This window comes from Ixodes scapularis, unplaced genomic scaffold, assembly GCF_016920785.2.
Source record: "Ixodes scapularis isolate PalLabHiFi unplaced genomic scaffold, ASM1692078v2 PGA_scaffold11__112_contigs__length_91849675, whole genome shotgun sequence".
Lineage (NCBI taxonomy): Eukaryota > Metazoa > Arthropoda > Arachnida > Ixodida > Ixodidae > Ixodes > Ixodes scapularis.
Window position 1 is genome coordinate 54,697,629 of NW_024609837.1, and position 17,502 is coordinate 54,715,130.

General features: G+C 45.8%; 1 protein-coding gene across 1 annotated transcript in view; it reads left to right on the forward strand.

Moving 5' to 3' along the window:
• LOC120836566 (AF4/FMR2 family member 1) overlaps positions 1-17,502 on the forward strand; it is a 228,382-nt gene that overhangs the window by 190,063 nt on the left and 20,817 nt on the right. The window contains exons 2-3 of the mRNA XM_040499134.1: positions 13,321-14,097; positions 14,227-15,017. Coding sequence (XP_040355068.1) covers positions 13,345-14,097; positions 14,227-15,017 — 1,544 coding nt within the window. The 5' untranslated portion in view covers positions 13,321-13,344. The remainder of the gene's footprint in view (positions 1-13,320; positions 14,098-14,226; positions 15,018-17,502) is intronic.

Genomic DNA, 17,502 nt, shown 5'->3' on the forward strand with positions numbered 1-17,502 from the left:
GCTTTCAATACCATTGACGTATTTCCTAAACTACATGACATCTTAAAAGTGACATTGTAAAATGTGATCTCAAAACATGCGTGAAACAAAACTTGCCCCCAATGTGGAGTTGTTTAGCGTAAAAGGTTTCATCGAATTGTGATTAACAGCTAATTTGTTTCTGACTAATCGCGCGACTAAGGAGCTGACTAATGCCGCGAGTGAGCCCTCGATTAATCACTTGGCTTCTATCCTATACCCCCAGCTACTTTCTTAGTTTGCGCCGCATAACCGACCGCTCGGATAATTCCTTCGCTAATATGCTTTTTCCCGGATGTTGAGTAATGTATTCTCATTCTAATTTGGTCAAGGCCTCAGAATCTCGGCTACCTACTTGTAATATATTCGGGGAACTATTACCTTTTGAACTTACACGTCAGTGTCGTGAACGACTCTGCTCAGAACAGGCTTTAAGCCCGCGTGTAGATATTGGAAAGGCCGGGCTTTTAGGTGACCGATTTTGTAGTAAAAGATCACACGAGTGGCGACTGGTGATATTTAAATATTTAGCTCGACCCCTGCTGTCTTTATTGATGTGTACACAAATATAATAACGTTAACTGCATTAATTTTAACGAAAAATTATAGTTACGTGAGAGATCGAAAGCGTCGCTATGGTCGGCCCTTCACAATTGGCCGAATACTGGCTATGACGTCAGGAAAGGATGTCTCAACGACGGAAATAAGAGGAATGTAAGAACTTTAATTTTGACGGTGTCGGCAGTGTTGCTTTGAGAGCGCTATGATTTCTGGCTTCCACTATGCACATTACAAACACCATAGAACTTGTTGCTCACAAGGTAATGACGTCACGAAAGGTAACCGAACAAGGGCGCCACCGAAACATCTCGCCGCTAATACTTTTACCCACGAGTACACCCACGAGGAATTCGCACTGGCGGTCATAGCTGTGTGCACGACTGCTGAGCGCGTGCTCACGGCGAGGTTCAAATTCCTTTGCAACGTGCATGCCGCACCATCAATATTACTGGTCTTAGCAGCCTAGTAATGTGAACTTGTTCGGAGCATTCGCTCTAAACAGTAACGTTGAGTGGAGAATACTTTTTGTCACATTAGAATATTATGTTTCTCTGAAGCCAGTAGGTTGGTAGCGGGTGCATTTTTAAAGCTATACGAGCCAGATAAAAACAACTTGCTCCAACTTCATAAATCTAATTTTCATTCTTTCCTTTCAAAATCGGTGCGATTAGCGATCATTTTGCGATCACTATAAACTAGGAAATTAGTATTACTCTTGGACAGGAAATAGTGCAATTGCCTTCTTGCATCGCACAGTCCTTAGAAAATGTGTTTCAAGCATAATAATTAGTTTGCTGCTCTCATTCGTATTACTTTGCATGGTTTTCACCCCGCACAAGTTAAATTCCCTCATAAATGCATACACATTATATGAAAAAAGTGAATGTGAGTGAACACAGTATCAAGAAAAACAAAACCATCTTGATATAAAAAAAGTTCAAATCCGATAAAATAATTGGTCCCAATTTAAATTTAAAAAAAATTGCGCCCCTCCATCGTGTTAAAATTTAAGCGCCACTTGGCCATTGTTTAGCACAAAAACAGTCGGAGTAGAAAGGACCGAAAAACAAGATAGCGAAATGGTGATCACACCCGTAAATGGGAATTTAAGAACAGGAGGATATGTCGCTTGATTGATGCGTAATTTAACTGACAATAAAGTTAAATGAGAACCAAAAGGTCAGTTTCAAAACTGGTTGGTATTCAAGAGACGCCATATTTGTGGGCGCTGTTTAGAGCGCATGCTCAGAACGAGCTCACATTAATAGACTTCCAAGACCGACAATCTTGATGGTGCCGAATGCACGTTGCAAAATAACAGTAGAAGCTTGCCATCAGGAGCGCTCAGAAGTCGCGCACGCGGCTATGGCCGCCAGTGAATATTTTTTATAGACCTATCTAACTAATACCCGTGTCAGACGGGCACGTTAAATGAAAAAAATTGGGTTGTGTGTATGTTTATACAGCCTAGAACTTGGTCTGCCTCACAGGGGCGACGAGTCTCCCAGCTGTAGATGAGCAATTTAGCCAGTGCAATACAACCGCTAGCCTGGGGTCTTTAACCTGCACCACGCAGTAGTGATACACGACCGCACGCCGGTACGATGCTCATCCAGTTAAATGACATTTAAGCAAAATGACATTACAGCTCGGCCAGTCCGCGTGTTTAATACACCACGCGGCGCGTGCACGCGCCACGTGGAGAACCACGATCAGGAGCTGATTCGCGGGGCGGTGAATGACATTCGATCAAAATGACATTAACTTTCCCGTCTGACAGGGGTAAGCGTTCCACGGTGCGTGACGCCACCATAACTCGCAAGAGGTAGGTGCCCGTGCATGAAACAGCTCGAGCCGTCTCGTGCTCTGCTCGCGCGGACTTCCAGCGGGGGTGTCGCGCGTGCAGAAGGCTGCAGTTCCCACGATGCATGGCGACAGCGATGGCGTACGTACTAGCTGCAGAGATCGGTCTATTAGCGGCGAGATGTTTTGGTGGCGCCCTCCTATAGGGGGCATTCACTGGACGCCATATTTGAGGGCGGTGTTGAGGGCGCATGCTCAGAACGAGATTACATTAATAGCCAGCTAAGACTGGCAATCTTGATGGTGTAAAATGCACGTTGCAAAAGAACTGTGGAAGCTCGCCGTCAGCACGCGCTGAGCAATTACGCGCACATGATATGGCCGCCAGTGAATACTCCCTATAGTTCCCTCTCGTGATGTCATTACCTTGCGAGCAACAAGTTCGACGGCGTGTGTAATGAGCATGGTGGAAGCTCGAAATAATTGCGTTCTCAAACCAACACCGTCAAAATTTAAGTTCTTACATTCCTCTTATTTCCGTCGATGAGAAATCCTTTCCTGAAGTCAAAGTCAGCATTCGGCCAATCGTGGAAGGCCGATCACAGCGACGCTTTCCATCGCTCACGTCGCCAAGAGACCTACATACCTATTGATAAATTACCCAAGCATCAAGGAGAATGCAGGGATGGGTGTTTCACGCGCCGCACGTGCTGGCGTCTGCAGTAGTAACTTTTCTGAAGCAAATGCCTAAAACGAATGGCATCTTGCACGCGCGTTCGTCGACGTTTTATTTTGGTTACTTACTTCGAAGCTTTCATAAGGGGAAGGCGTGCGCGTGTGGGCGCGTGGAACACCAATCCCCGCATTCTCCTTGATACTTGGGTATTTTAGCAATAGGTCTATTGCCGTTCCAGTTAACCTGCTGAAAGCGATGTGGCCCAGCTCTCCATTTGCAAGGACAGTGTCTATAATTATTCCCTACCCATTTCCTCTTTCTCGTGGTCCTAAAAAGAAAAAAAAAAAGAACGCTGTTTTGGAAACTGTTTTGGATTTGCTTACGTTTTTCTCTGTATAAATGGCTTGCACGTGACGTTATTCAAAGAGGGCTCCGATGACCACCAGAGAAGACGGGGAGAAGGAGCTCCCCTTTTATCAGGACCGTCTTCTGTGCCTCCCGAATTTGCACAGACGTCGCTACTCCCCTCCCAGAAGAGTAACCCGTCACTCAAAATCCTCACAAAAGCAGCTTCCCTCTCCTCCTCTTACATGGTGGTCAAAAGTATGTGATGTGACATCAGTGCAACCCATGTATTCCCTGTTAACCCTTAGAGGGTCCCTGCAAACCGTCTTTGGCCATTATTTTTACCAGCATCGCGTTCGAGATAGTAAGCGGGAATTCAACAATTCATTAAAAATTAATTTTAAAAAATTCGAATGTATTTGGAGCATAATAGGTGAAATTAGTTAAAAATTTGAAGCACATTTTATATTGTTGATGACATCCTTGGTCTGTACCAATAAAGAATCGTAATGACAGGAGCGTGCCACAACCATGCGCGATCTTCCTAATTGTGAGAATTAACATCCAGTTATGAAGATGTGAACGCCCGACCGATTTATGGGTACTCCAAGCAAAAAATCACGCTCTCGAAAGGATTGAAAGGGGTCACGTGCACCTATTTAGCCGGTCCTACCTCTAGAATTCTCTGTCGTCATTATCCGACGCTCTAGAGTCTAGACCAATGTCGTCACTCAACGCTCGTGTTTGACACTGATAGGCACGCCTTTCGAAGCTGCACTGGGTTTTCGCAGTCCCTTTGCGGTGCCCCATTTAAGCTGAGACTACAGCCAAAGCTACAAGCGCGAGCTCGCCAGCGCTGGTGGCTTTGAGACCTGCATTTTTAAGGCCAGCGCTCATTCTGCGGAAAAACGTGTCAAAGCAGGGATTAGTGCTTCTCAAGCTGACTGCAGTCGCAGCTTAAAGGGGCGATGGAACTTTTTTTTCTACTTTCAATAAATAAGGCTTTCACTTATTCCTTGACATTTACATCCTATATGAAACGCACGTTGCTTTTTTTTTTTTTTTTCTCTACGCAATGGCAGTTTCAGGAAAAACCCGAAAAAATCGAACACCGTTTACCCCCTCAACTCGCCGCCAGAAAAAGCGGTCACGTAATGTGGAGCCGATTATTTGCCTTCATGTTTTTAAGACAGCCACGCGTTTGGGTTGGCAGAGGACAGGGCGGGTTCCCCGTCGTCCCAGCGATTGGCCACGAACCCCTGCCTGAATGCACGTCGAGGCATTGATTGTCACGAGCCAAAATCGAATGCCTACGCAGTCTTCGTGCCAACTATATGAACAATATCTACATATCGTTACAGCGGGGATCGCAAAACTTGATTACGCACACCTGGGTATAGCATTGTTGGCATTGCCCCCACAGCTCCATCATCCAGTTTCGCGAAGGAGAGACTGAAAGAAATGGTCCGCTTTTATTCTCGGAATTCCACCGCGCCGGAGACTCTTCTTGGTCAGTGCTGTTGCGTTCGAGTATTCTTGGTGCCAGTAAGCTGGTGTAAAGTGAGAAAGGTTCTCACTCAATATCGTTGCACAGCCCCTTTAAGTATGAACAGAGTATACACCATTGCAGTGATTACAAATCCACAACCCGGCGTGCAGTCTCCAAAGTCCGGCACACGAAAGCTCGTCGCTTTGCAAAAACAGCATTTCACGTTCCCTGCACGAACGCTGAAATTGGCACCGGCCAGAAGCCCTTTTCTACAACCTTAAACCCGCATGTGGTGTATGCTTTAAAAAAGTTTTCTGACAAAAGAGACCACGTACGCGTATAGTTGTTAGCCTGTAAAACATTTGACACATCAAAAACATCAATGATTCATTCAAACCTGCGTTTACATAGTTATTGTCATCAAAAAAAAAAAAAAACTATAACGCGACAATCGGCGAAATACGCTTGGATGATAAAACAATTAATGAACGGGTAACTCTGTCGGTGTCGTAGAGACGCTCGCGCCGAGGCCTCGCGCAATAGAAGTCTCTTCGGGCTCCCACGCAAAGCATATATTCAAGTAACAACACACTTAAGACGCTGTTATCGTTATTGTCATTACAATGCAACTATGACGCGCCAGTCGCCAAACTAAACTTCGGCAAAACAAAAAGAACGTATAAGTAAACAGAAAACCTGTTTTTTCGACCTATCACTTCCGCCTGACATACTAATGCGCTCAAGTAGTTTGAGAGCGCAATAACGCGAGGAGAGATAAAGTCGCATTGCGTGTAAGCCCTCGCTACCAAAAGAGAAAGCTTTCACGCGCCAGAGAGATGGAATAATTAAGCGGAGAACGTTTAATCGACCTGTTTTCAACACGACGCGCATACCACTTAGCAAGAATAAGTGGGATCAATCGAATAATTAGTCAAAACAAATCCGCCTGAAGCAAAAGGAAATGTTACCGAGGCCCACAAACCTGCTACACCGCAGTCTCAGGTAATTCTACAATTATGAACTTACACCAGGTCACTTCCGTCTTCACGTTCTGTTCGTTAACACCACACCAACTCGCGAACTGTTATGTAACCAAAAGTATGTGCGCGAAAGTGTATGCTTTGCACGTGCGTATATTAACAATTAAACTAATAAAAACGCACTAGCTAGGTGGCGCAAGCCGCCGACCGATTCAAACGGTTCAGACATATCTATCCATTAGGTTAATCCATCATTTGAGCTAGCACATTTATACGACGAGTCATAGAACCCCTATATGATGGATAGGGTTCTTTATTGGGATAAATCCAATAAACTCTGAAAAACACTCGCCGGTATAACTTTTGTCAACTCGGATTTATCCGATAAACTCTGAAAATCGATGTCCCATTGCAGAAAGAAAAGACGGTGTACTACAATTGACCCTGTAAGTGATGACGTCACAATATGGCGCTGTGCTGTAAGCAAACCGTTGGTATTGCTGGTTTTATGAACACATATATGGGGGCTCGACGCGAGGTTAGAATTTGTCTAATAAAAGAAATAATTTTTTGAAAACATTGTGTCTTTCTAAAATTTAATCATGTAGATTTTTCCTATCGTCTCAGCGCCATAAATCGATGATAAAAGTCCGCAGGGATGTGATTTCTTCACCACTTGCGCCAAACTGCGCCAAAGTGCTTACCTCGCTACATCCAGCTATATTTGCCAAAATTTGAAAGAATTTGCGCTAACGCTGCGCCAAAAGTCAATTTAAAATACTTATAATAGAATAAATAGCTCAGGCCCCGCTACACGGCCAGATGGTAGGCTTGAGCGAATTTTCAGAATTTACGATTATAACGTCAAATATCCTACTATTTGATTTCGTTTCTATCAATCATTGACAAAACTCGGACAATTTTTTTTTTATTTTTTTTACAATATTTGTCGTGTGCATAATCTGTTCTGCCAATTTTTCTAGCTTTGATGAGTGCGCTTCTCACCATGCACAGGTGCATTGCAGTGAAGCGACAACCACAAAACCGATATCGCGATTATGGGTATTTTGCTTCGCCACAGAGCACCCGCGTTCTAAGGGGAAAGCACCCTTCCAGGGCGGGACGTGACACGCGATTCCTTAATAAAGCTATGGGTATGATGCGTACTAAAATGGACTGCAATATTCTGAAAATAAACTTTGCAACTTTAAGATTTAGAAAGGATAATTGAGTGTTTCTCTAATGGTATCTACTGTTTTAAATGTTTATTTATGTCCGCTCTCTTGTTTAGTTATGACTTTTACATGACTTCTATATGTTGGATGGCAAAGTCAAGAGTATACACTAAAACTAAATTATCTAAAGCAGTGAATGGAAGCTTGGAAATAACTTAAACGAATTCGGTGGGATTGTCTTGAAGAAGGCATATGTATTTATTGTAAACATGCCGATTTTCTTTATTACAAATTCTATATATATAAAATGTTATTAATGTCCAAAATAAAATACATCTTTTTCACCTGACTTAGGAATTGCATTTTTATTAGAACCTTAAAAATTTGAAAAGGACATCAATATGGGTGCCCTAAATTATGCCTTTTTTTAACATTTCAGTGGAATATACTATTTGCTTTATCCTTGATTCAGCACGGAATATAACTATATAACTATGCTCAATATTCGTGGGAATCAAACCTACCGTGCAACTGACGCAATCAAAGGTTTCACAAAAGTGGAAATGGCGCAATAGACATTCTCTATCAGTTCGACAGGCCAACACACGAATCTTAGCATAATATTTGCAATTGCACGAAGGAAACTGTAGTGTGCTTAAGCGGTGCCCCAATAGGATACTTCAAAACGCTTGACGCGATACTTTTCCGCCATATAATATGAAAGTTAAAGCAAGTGATTATTTGGGCCAGTTGGTTCGTGGTCTTAAAAGATATAAAAGCGCCGAAAACAGCCAGGAGGACACCGAAGTAAGACAAACAGAAAACGCACTCGCAACAATAGTTTATTCGAAAAGAACAAGCACATATATAGGCCCCATCGGACAGTCTAGTAATCATCACATTGGCGCAAAACATTTTCGATAAAATCAAACTCTTTGTTTGAAAGGGCGATGGACGCCTCACTTACGCAATCTTTAACTTTATCGAGAATTTCAAATGCCTCATGTGGTTGCGAACGCTTTTTTTCAGGCACTCCACGCATTTGTCCTCCACGTTTATAGGGAGTATTCACTGGACGCCATATATGTGGGTGCTCTTTAAAGCGCATGTATATATACGAAACGTATTTATTATATGTACAAAGGGGATTCGTCACATTAGGATGTGAACAATAGGGTGCTAAGACCGGCAATCTTGATGGTGTGGAATGCACGCTGAAAGAGAACTGTGAAAGCTCGCCGTCAACACGCGCTCAGCAGTCGCGCACACAGCTATGGCCGCCAGTGAATACTCCCTATTCTTTTTATAATCTCGACCCGCACCAAGACGCTCTTTGTCTATCAAAATTTTCGAAGCCTCGAAATGGTAGCTATGGAGAATCATCGCACACATGCAGCGGAGCGCTACAAGCATAGCACTGACCTCGCGCTAAGTGCGTGCTGACGGGAGCGTTCACCAGCTTTGTATCGCATTGTCAAAGCTGTTGCTCATGGCAGACGATAAGCAGCTGACGACACCTGAGCAGCGCTACACCAGCGCTTCTCTGCATGTGAGAACAGGCCTTTACTCGTCAATATAAGCGTCGTTGACTCTGGGCATGCAGTCAACTTATCGATCAGATCTCTTACAATGACATTGTTCTTCTTGCGTATTTAAAGACAGGAAAGTTGTTTTTCCATGCCTACAAGCACTTATGCCGCATGTAGTGGCGGTACAAAAATGTGCGCTTGTTTCGCCGGTGTGTGGATAGCGAAACCTCGGAATACAAGAAACGTCTTTTTAAAGCTACCTTCGCCAGCGAATTTAGATCGACTTTCCAAAATGGCGAGCATTCGGGGAGCTTGGCGCTACTTTCCCAGGATCCAGTTGCTTTAACCGTCTACGCAGAATGCATCCACCGTTCAATAGACCTTTTCCACAAGGACGCCGCCATCTTGAATTGTCGTCAAGTATGGACAAAACGTTTTTTTTTTTTTTTGCCGTCGCCACGCCTATAGAAGGCATTTAAGATATAAGCGTAACCGTCACACATCCTTGTTTTGCCTCCCATCTATTTTTTTTACTATTGGAAGGTTAAAAAGTTTTATTATTTTTTTCGTCGCCCATACCGGATACGCCTACAAGATGGCTGGGGACGAGAGTACACGAAAAAGGTCTGTAGACCTTTCCAGCGGCAGTCTCGAACGAAGCGATTTACAGCGCGCGTCCCTGGTTTTGAGAGTGTACATCAGTGTTGCCCGACTGTGCTGGGCTGTGGATTTTCTGGTCAGTCGGCTGTGGCAGCCTGCGTAGGCGCACTTCCGGACGCTGGTGGCGGCTAAATTTCCGAATTTTATTTTTCTTTCGTGCTCTGTGGCGAATAGAATTTCTCGAGGTTTTTAAAAAAGCATTGTATTAACTTTGGGATCAAAAACAAATCAATGAAAGACATTTTTGGTGAGTCAGTCGGCCGTGTCAATCTACAAAGGTCTTGACTTTCTTGAATAATTGACCACACAAAATAGCCGAAATGCGTGGGTATTCCCACCTCCCAACACGAAATTCAACGAGTCTCATCAATCGAACAACGTATATTGTACGTACTCCACAGTACCATGTTAACCAAACAGGATTTGAGAAAGGTCTCAAAGAACACAGCATATCCGATATACAGTGTCGACGACAGTCTCTTCACGACGATCAGATGGAATCCGGCTTATTTTAAAGCACGTTTTAAGAAAAGCTGTTGTTTTTATGTGTGTGTGTGTGTGTGTGTGTGTGTGTGTGTTTTTTTTTTTTTTCACAGTATTGAAGCAAATGAACGAACGAGTCTAACCTGTCCCCGTATACCCTGTACCCGACCCTACCATGTATTTTTTGTGAAGACCGGGAACATAGCAGGGAAGGCTTTTCGGAAATCATCTCGAAGGAATTAAACCTTAAAGAATGTCGAACGGCCTCTGCAGGTGGCAGCTCCTTGACGTCCGCTTTCTTCGTTCGTTTCCTGCGTAGGCCAAGCAGGCTTTCACAGGAAGGCCTGCTCTGGTATTTCCTAGTTCCTAGAAAGGCCTGGTATTTCCTGGTTCTCAAAGTGGAAGATAACACGGAAAGGCTAATTATCCTGAAGGGGCAAATAAATTGTAATATTTAAAGAAAAGCCGGCGAATTCTGAATGCACGATGCAGGTGGGGAGTCGCGACGACCGGGTTTCCACAGCTCAGGCGGGTGGCAGAAATTTCTGGCTGATAGGGGTCGTCCTAGTCGCAAGATGGCGGCATCCGGAGGTCTCTTTTTGTAAACGTCTATACTTCCAGAAATCTAACGAACAACACTGGCAGCGGCCATATCTCCCTGCGCGAAACGTATGATGGAAGTGTACGCCGACTGCTTATGCAGCACTCGTGTCGAATAGATTAGGGTATACTCGTGTCCTGTGCGTTCTCAAAGTTCGTGGGTAGACTATGGCGTCCTCTGCTACGAGGGCGCGCACTTATCAGAAGGCTCTATTCAAAGGGGTAGGGCGAGGGTGAGACGGGCCGGGGAGGATGAAGCAGACGGAACGCTAGAGAAAAGAGGTAAAATCCTCCTCCTCTCTTCAGCGTTCCGTCTGCTTCCTCCTCCCCGGCCCGTCTTACCCTCGCTTTACCTTCTTGAGTTGCAACGGCAGAAACCCGCGCATAGCGCGCTCGCTTTGAGGGGGATCGCGATCGAATCCCGACGAGCTTGCGGAAGTCCTCGGAATCCTGTCGAGGGGAGAGAAATGGTGCGAAGAGGAAGCGCCGAGCGTCCGTAAAATCTGGGCTAGGAAGCGGGCCTCCCTGAAAGCGGGAAACAAAAAAGAACATCCAGACTGATAACATCTGCAGGATAGAGCCTTAAAGAAACAGCGAGTACGATTTGCCGGGCGTCTTCTCTCTCAAATGCTCGTCTTTCTTCTTCCCCTGCTTTTTTTTCCACCTCATGTAGGGCGGTTTAACGTGGCGTAATTCCGGCTCGAAATCTCAGCTTTCTTTCGTACGTATTGTTACGCGCGGAGGCAGAGTTTTACAGGTTGCTCGAGTTCTTTCGCGTCCTAATTGACTGCCAGAAAAGTGAGAAACATAAAAGAACGTCGGCTGGTCTGAGGTTCTTATACATACCGGTCTTGATTGGGACTTCCGACGGGCCGGCAATCGAGAAGTCGAGCCGTCGACGGCCGAAATGGCCTTGCCGCCGAGGCGACTTGGAAAGAACAAAAAGCGGAGTAAACGGGAGCGGCTCAAATACGTCCTCGGTGGTATTGGCGACGTGCGCGATCGAAAGCGTCGCCGTGATCGGCCTTCCATGATTGGCCGAATGCTGACTATGACGTCAGCAAAGGATTTTTCATCAGCGGAAACAAAAGCAATGTAAAAACTCCATTTTTGACGGTGTTGGCAGTGTTACTTTAAGAGCGCAATAATTTCAAGCTTCCACCATGCTTATTACGAACACCGTTGAACTTGTTTTTCGAAAGGTAATGACGTCACGAGAGGGAACCATAGGAGGGCGCCAGCCCCCCCCCCCCCCACCCCCCCCCCTCTCCCCCCAAAACATCTAATACTATATTGAGGTCTGTCGTTGCTCCTTCTTATGCTTGAGCGCGACACTGAAAACGACGGCCCGAATGCAGACTAATGGGTACTGGTTCATAGTTCCGAGAGTGAAAGCGCTAAAAAACAACGGACAAGAGAAAGAAACGAACAACACAGTGTTTTTTCGAATGCGAATGCGAGTTCCTCTGTGTTTTCCGTTTCTTTCATTTGTCGCTTGTTTTTTTAGCGCTTTTATCCTTGGAACTATGATTCAGCAGCTAGCCCAAGTGCATACCATTCTGCTGGTTCATCAACGTGACGGAATTAAAAAGGCGACTTATGGCGGTATGGCATAGTGTTATCACTTAGCAGCCATTGCGGAATTCGAAACGTGAATATGTTCTCTCGAGATCAAACGCCTCAGTTCAAAATTCAGCGGCGTTATCATATAAGAGCTACTGAACCTCGCAAGGCAAGCGGGATTATCTGCCTCGCAGAAATCCTTGTTACCTAGGGCCTGTTGTTATCGCGGCACTCGTTTCGTGCCAATTTGCCTCCAACAAAGAGCGAAAAAGAACTCGGGTGCAAAATACGTAAATACCTTTGGAAAAAACTCGGTCCGAAATTTGATTTTAGTCCAACCCGTAGAGAACGCGAACACGCACATCTAACGGCGGTGATTAACATTAGGCGCCGTTCTTTCAACGTATTCTTAGTACAACGGAGCAACTCGCATCCGCATTACAAAATAGAACGGTAAGGTAACCGGAAATGCGCACCGGATCGTGCTCATTCCTTTTCTCGTATTTTGTTCTCTCGTGTTTCGTGGTGACTTTACTAACACACTTTTCTTGCCTCGTTTGCGTGACTATCTGTTTTCTTCTTTGCCTTCGTAGTCTGCTGAGCGGTTCGTAAGAGACGTCTGATCGAAGATTATCCGTGCATATTTATGCGTATACAAATTGCGGTTGTATATTTAGACGCCGAAAACCAGTTTTCGATTCGAGCAATATGCAACTTTGTGTTCTCCGCGATGTAACGCGAAGATGTCCTATTTCCTCGTAGCACGCCACGATTTCTGCGAAAGACCGTTGACAGTGTTATGAACCTGCAGGTGAATGATTGAGTCACCGACGATTCCTAGCTCTCAGAGTGTCGCAAACCCCTCGACTAACGCTCGTCGTTCGCCACTAAGAGAACGATGGTATTGAAGCGATATAAATTAAAAACGAGGATGTCTGTGATCTCGTTCTGGTATATATTACGCAATGTTGTAGTCCTCTTGATATGTCTTCAAATATATATCAATAATTATTAAATATAAATATAATTTAGACATCAACACGCTCAACCACTACGTTGTACTTTTCTTCGCTCATTTTCTGCCGGAAACGGTCGACCATTCAGAGTCAATCCCCAATAATGACAGGCTAGCGGAGCGATCCAGTTCGATTATAAGAGATTTCAATCGAAACGTCGTTCGTATGTTGTGTGCCGTGCAAAGAGAAAGGACGCCATTTAGATTTAGCTTGCATTGCAAAAGATAGTGAATAATACGCAGATGCAATTACTGCCCATAAATCCACCTTGCGTAATTGTATAGACAATGCGGATTTTGATAGATTTCATTAAATTAGCCCAGTACACATCGATAGATAAATCAAAGTAAGGTATATTATCACTTCTAGAAGACTAGCCCGATACTCAATCTTTCCGGTTTGTTTTTTTCTGGTTTCCGCAGACCTTGGTCTTTCTGGACGAAGCCATGCTGAAGCTGCTGCTCAACCACTGGCAAGAGTCGTACAGCAAGAGTCCCGCCAGGGTGACCAGCGAGGACCCGCTGCTCTGCACGGACCTCGCCAAGACGAGGCCCAACGAAGAGTTCCTCGTGTCCCGGGTCAACCCCTTGTTCGTCGACTCCAGCACAGAGGCCTCGCCGAGCAGCACCATCAAGAAATCCTCCGAGACCACGGCGGACGTGCACAATCCCCAAGACGGCGACGAACCGGACAATTCAACACTAGTGAAGAAACCTCCGGAGCCGCCGGATCCCCCTCCAACGCCGACGACCGCTTCGACGGCGACGCCGGACTCCGGTTCTATAGCGTCGACATCCACCAGGGCCGTCCATGAGCCGAAAGTGGAAGCGACGAAGAGTGAGACGCAACTAGAGCCGAGAGAATTGTCGCCGCATCGCCAAATCAGTCCTCAGCCGGAGTCCGTTGCGAAGCCGGAAGGGCAGTCTGATACGCAGAAAACGGACACTTGGAACTCAGACAGATCTTCCTCTCCGCGGCCGCTAGTGGAGCTGAGAGAGTGGCAAGAGAACGGCAAGAAGCAAGAGGACCACGTGCTCAACCGACTCCGGAACTCCGGCAGGGCGTCGATCATCACCAAGGAGAAGTTGAGTCTCGTTGAAAAAGTGATCGCCGAGCGGTTGGGTAAGAGGATTCCAGAACCGGGAATTCGAAGGACCATTGAACTTCTAAATAAGGACGCAGTCCCTGCGTCCCAGGAGGCGCAACCTACCAAGCAGCAAGAATACGTTCAACCGGACTCCGGAGCAGAAGTCAAAACAAATTTCAGAGCAGATAGCAAAGAAGACGTCAAGACTGAGGTCAAAACAGACTTGAAGAAAGACTTCAAGACAAACGTCGAAACAGACGTCAAGACAAACGTCGAAACAGACGTCAAGACAGTGGTAAAAGCAGACGTCCAAACCGAGTTGAAAGCAAACTCTCCTCCAGTAGCACCTCCCCTGCCTCCGGCTCCTGTCGTAGCACCGGTCTCCGTCTTAGACGGCAGTGTCCAGATAGAAGATATCCGGAAGCCTCAAGAATCCTCCTTCGAAGCGGATGCCGCGGATTCGAATCCCAAAGACGAGACCGCAGGGGCAGTGAGGATGCCCAAGCTAGAAGACGGAAGTACGCAGTCCGACTCTATGACAGACTCTTCGAACAAGAAACCCGAAGTCAAGGACAAGTCTTCCGGACCATCTACTTCTGAGGACAGCGGCATCACCCGAGGGGACCAGGTCTACTCCGATTCAGGAAAGCGCAAGGTTGCAACAAAGTCAGACTCTTCGGAGCAGAGCAGTACGGAATCGACGAAGGGTAAACGGCAGCGGAGGACCAAGAAAGAGGCCCTCCGTGAAAGTATGCGCAGGCGCCAGAAGTCAAACTATAAGTCGCGCTGCAGCGCCTGCAAAAACGTGCTCCCGAAGAAGGACCGACCTCCGCATCCCAGGGTCCACAAGCACAAGAGGTCCGCGGAGTCTGGCCTTGTGTCCGGTTCCGGATCTCTGTCGGACCTTGCGTTCGAATATCCGTACCTCAGCGACCCGTGTCCGGCGCACTGCAGGCACAAGAGATCCTCCATCACATGCATGGAGAGCTGCAGGGATTACCCCTGCGAGGATTTTTGTAATTCGGTCTACAGGTGGGTTGTATCTCAATCCTTATACAATGTAACTTTGCATCTTGTAAATAGGAATTGTGGCTTTCACACATCCCATTCGATTGAATGACATTTCAGCGATCAGCTAATCAGCGCGCGACACTCTGGGCGTGACACTCTGGGCGTAGCGCATTGCGTGCGACAGATCGCGAGCTGATTCGCCGATCACACAAATATCATTCGATGGAACTGACATTAAATTGCCAGTCTGACAGGGGTAACACAGCTGGCGATGGCGAATGCATCCTTTAACGCTGCAGGTGAAACGGCTCTGTTTTCTTTACACGCCCTAACGGCAGCAACCGTGCTGCAGCTTCCATGCTCGTACTGTGCACACTAAAGTTAGATCGTAGTGGCTCTTCGATGACACCAGAGAAAGCAGCATTGGGTATGATCAACCTTAATCGGGTACGCGCGATGTTCCCAAGAGATTAAAATACAGCGGGACAGGGCAGGTAAAGCAACGTTAGTATAAGGTAGGCTTTCGAACGCTATCGAGCAAGTTCTGAAGCAGTCTCGAAGCCACGGAAGCAGCACTGCCATTATTCATGGCCGTGACTACTTAATTACAGCACGCTCCAGTGACGGAAGATGCCGGTTTTGGGCACCTTCTTTTTTGTCATATTCGGCAGGTATAAATGAGCTACGGTAACCATCAGTCGTGTATTGTTTTTATTTACCCTATAAGGTTCATATCTCCCTAACGAGCGGATACCTGCTATAAATACTGTGCGTGTCGCACGTGCGCGTCTTCGCGAAAGATAAAAACAAGATTACAACGGAAACTATACTATAATAAGGCTATGATACTCAGAAAGCCACTATTTCAGAACTAAAGCTAAATAGGTGGACGACTTGTCTTGAGAAGGAAACTACCAGGAAGCCTGAGCAGCCGCCTCTCTCTTGCTCAAACATTGGCTGCCGTTCTCGGGCTACGTAGAGACACTTATCGAATCATTCCTTTTATCTAATGATACTTCACTTTTTTTTGTTTATACTTGAACGATCTGGTGTAAGTGAAAGAGGGTTGGACATTTTTTCCTGACACAACATATGACTCCATGTTTTTTTTCTTTATGAGTCTGCGCGTTCCCACGAATCTTACGACAAACAGGGTTTGAGATGGCTAATACAGTTAATTTTTTTTTAAATCGCGTTCACTCCCTTTATTATTTGAAATACAAAACAATCGTGTAAATTAGTGTTTTATTTTCCTTACAGCGACCAGATGATGGTGCATCCCACGAATAATTCGCGTTCACGCGCTGCCGGCCAAAAGAAACAGTTCCGCAGTCACTGCCCAAGCAACACAGGTTTGGCCAATCATTGGCCAATGACTGGAAGTTGTCCTTTGGCCAGGGGCCAGACAGTGGCCAGCCATTGGATTATGACTGTCCTTTCTTTGGTCATTGGCCATTGGCCATCAGCCAACTGCTAAGCATTGGCCGATGAATGGCCACTCCTTGGCTATTGGCCAGAAGACCATCGCCAGCCATTGTCCAATGCTTAAACAAATTCCGTGCTGCTTGGGTTCGTAGTTTAGTTAAGAAACACCTTTATGAACGCGACCTCCCGTAGCGGCGAGGACCAACTTTCTCCTATGAGCGACGTGTGAGATCGAAAGCGTCGCTGTGGTCGGCCTGCCACGATTGACCGAATGCTGACTATGACGTCGGCAAAGGATTTCTGATCGACGGAAATTAGAGTAATATAAGAACTTCAACTTTGGCGATGTTTTCAGTGTTGGTTTCAGAGCGCAATGATTGTTTGCCTTTATTGTTCACAAAGGTAATGTTGTCAGGAGAGGGAACCATGGGAGGGCGTCACAAAAACATATAGCTCCTAATAGACCGACTACTAAATTACCCAAGCATCAAGGAGAATGCAGGGATTGGTGTTCCACGCGCCGCACGTGCTGGCCTCAGAAGTAGGAATGTTTTAAAGCAAATGCCTAAAACGAATTGCATCTTGCCTGCGCGCTCGTCAACGCTTTACTTTGGTTACTTAGTTCGAAGCTTTTACAGGGGGAAGGCGTGCGCATGGGGCGCGTGGAACACCAATCCATGCATTCTCTTCGATACGGGCTTAAGCTGAGCAAGTTGGTTCATTGCTTGTGAATGGGTCCAGCAGAATATAAAGAACACACAGAAAAAATTTTAACATTCGCACCGCTGGACGAGCAACTTTTAATATTTCCGCTTTTACCTTTTCTGCTAATCCTTGTTTCCGGTTTTCTTTTTCTTTACACTAACCTAGATTTGTTTTTAATTCTTTACACTTGATTTAGGTTTTATTTCGGGCCCATTGTCGCGCATGCCAATGCGAGGCAACGTTGTGCAACGTCAACATCGTGGGGAAACATAAAAATCAACTCGTCCGTGAACTACTGGAAGCCCTAGCCATCGAAGAAAAAGGCCAGGACTGTGTATGTGCCCCTTTCATTGCACTATACAACTCGGAGACGATT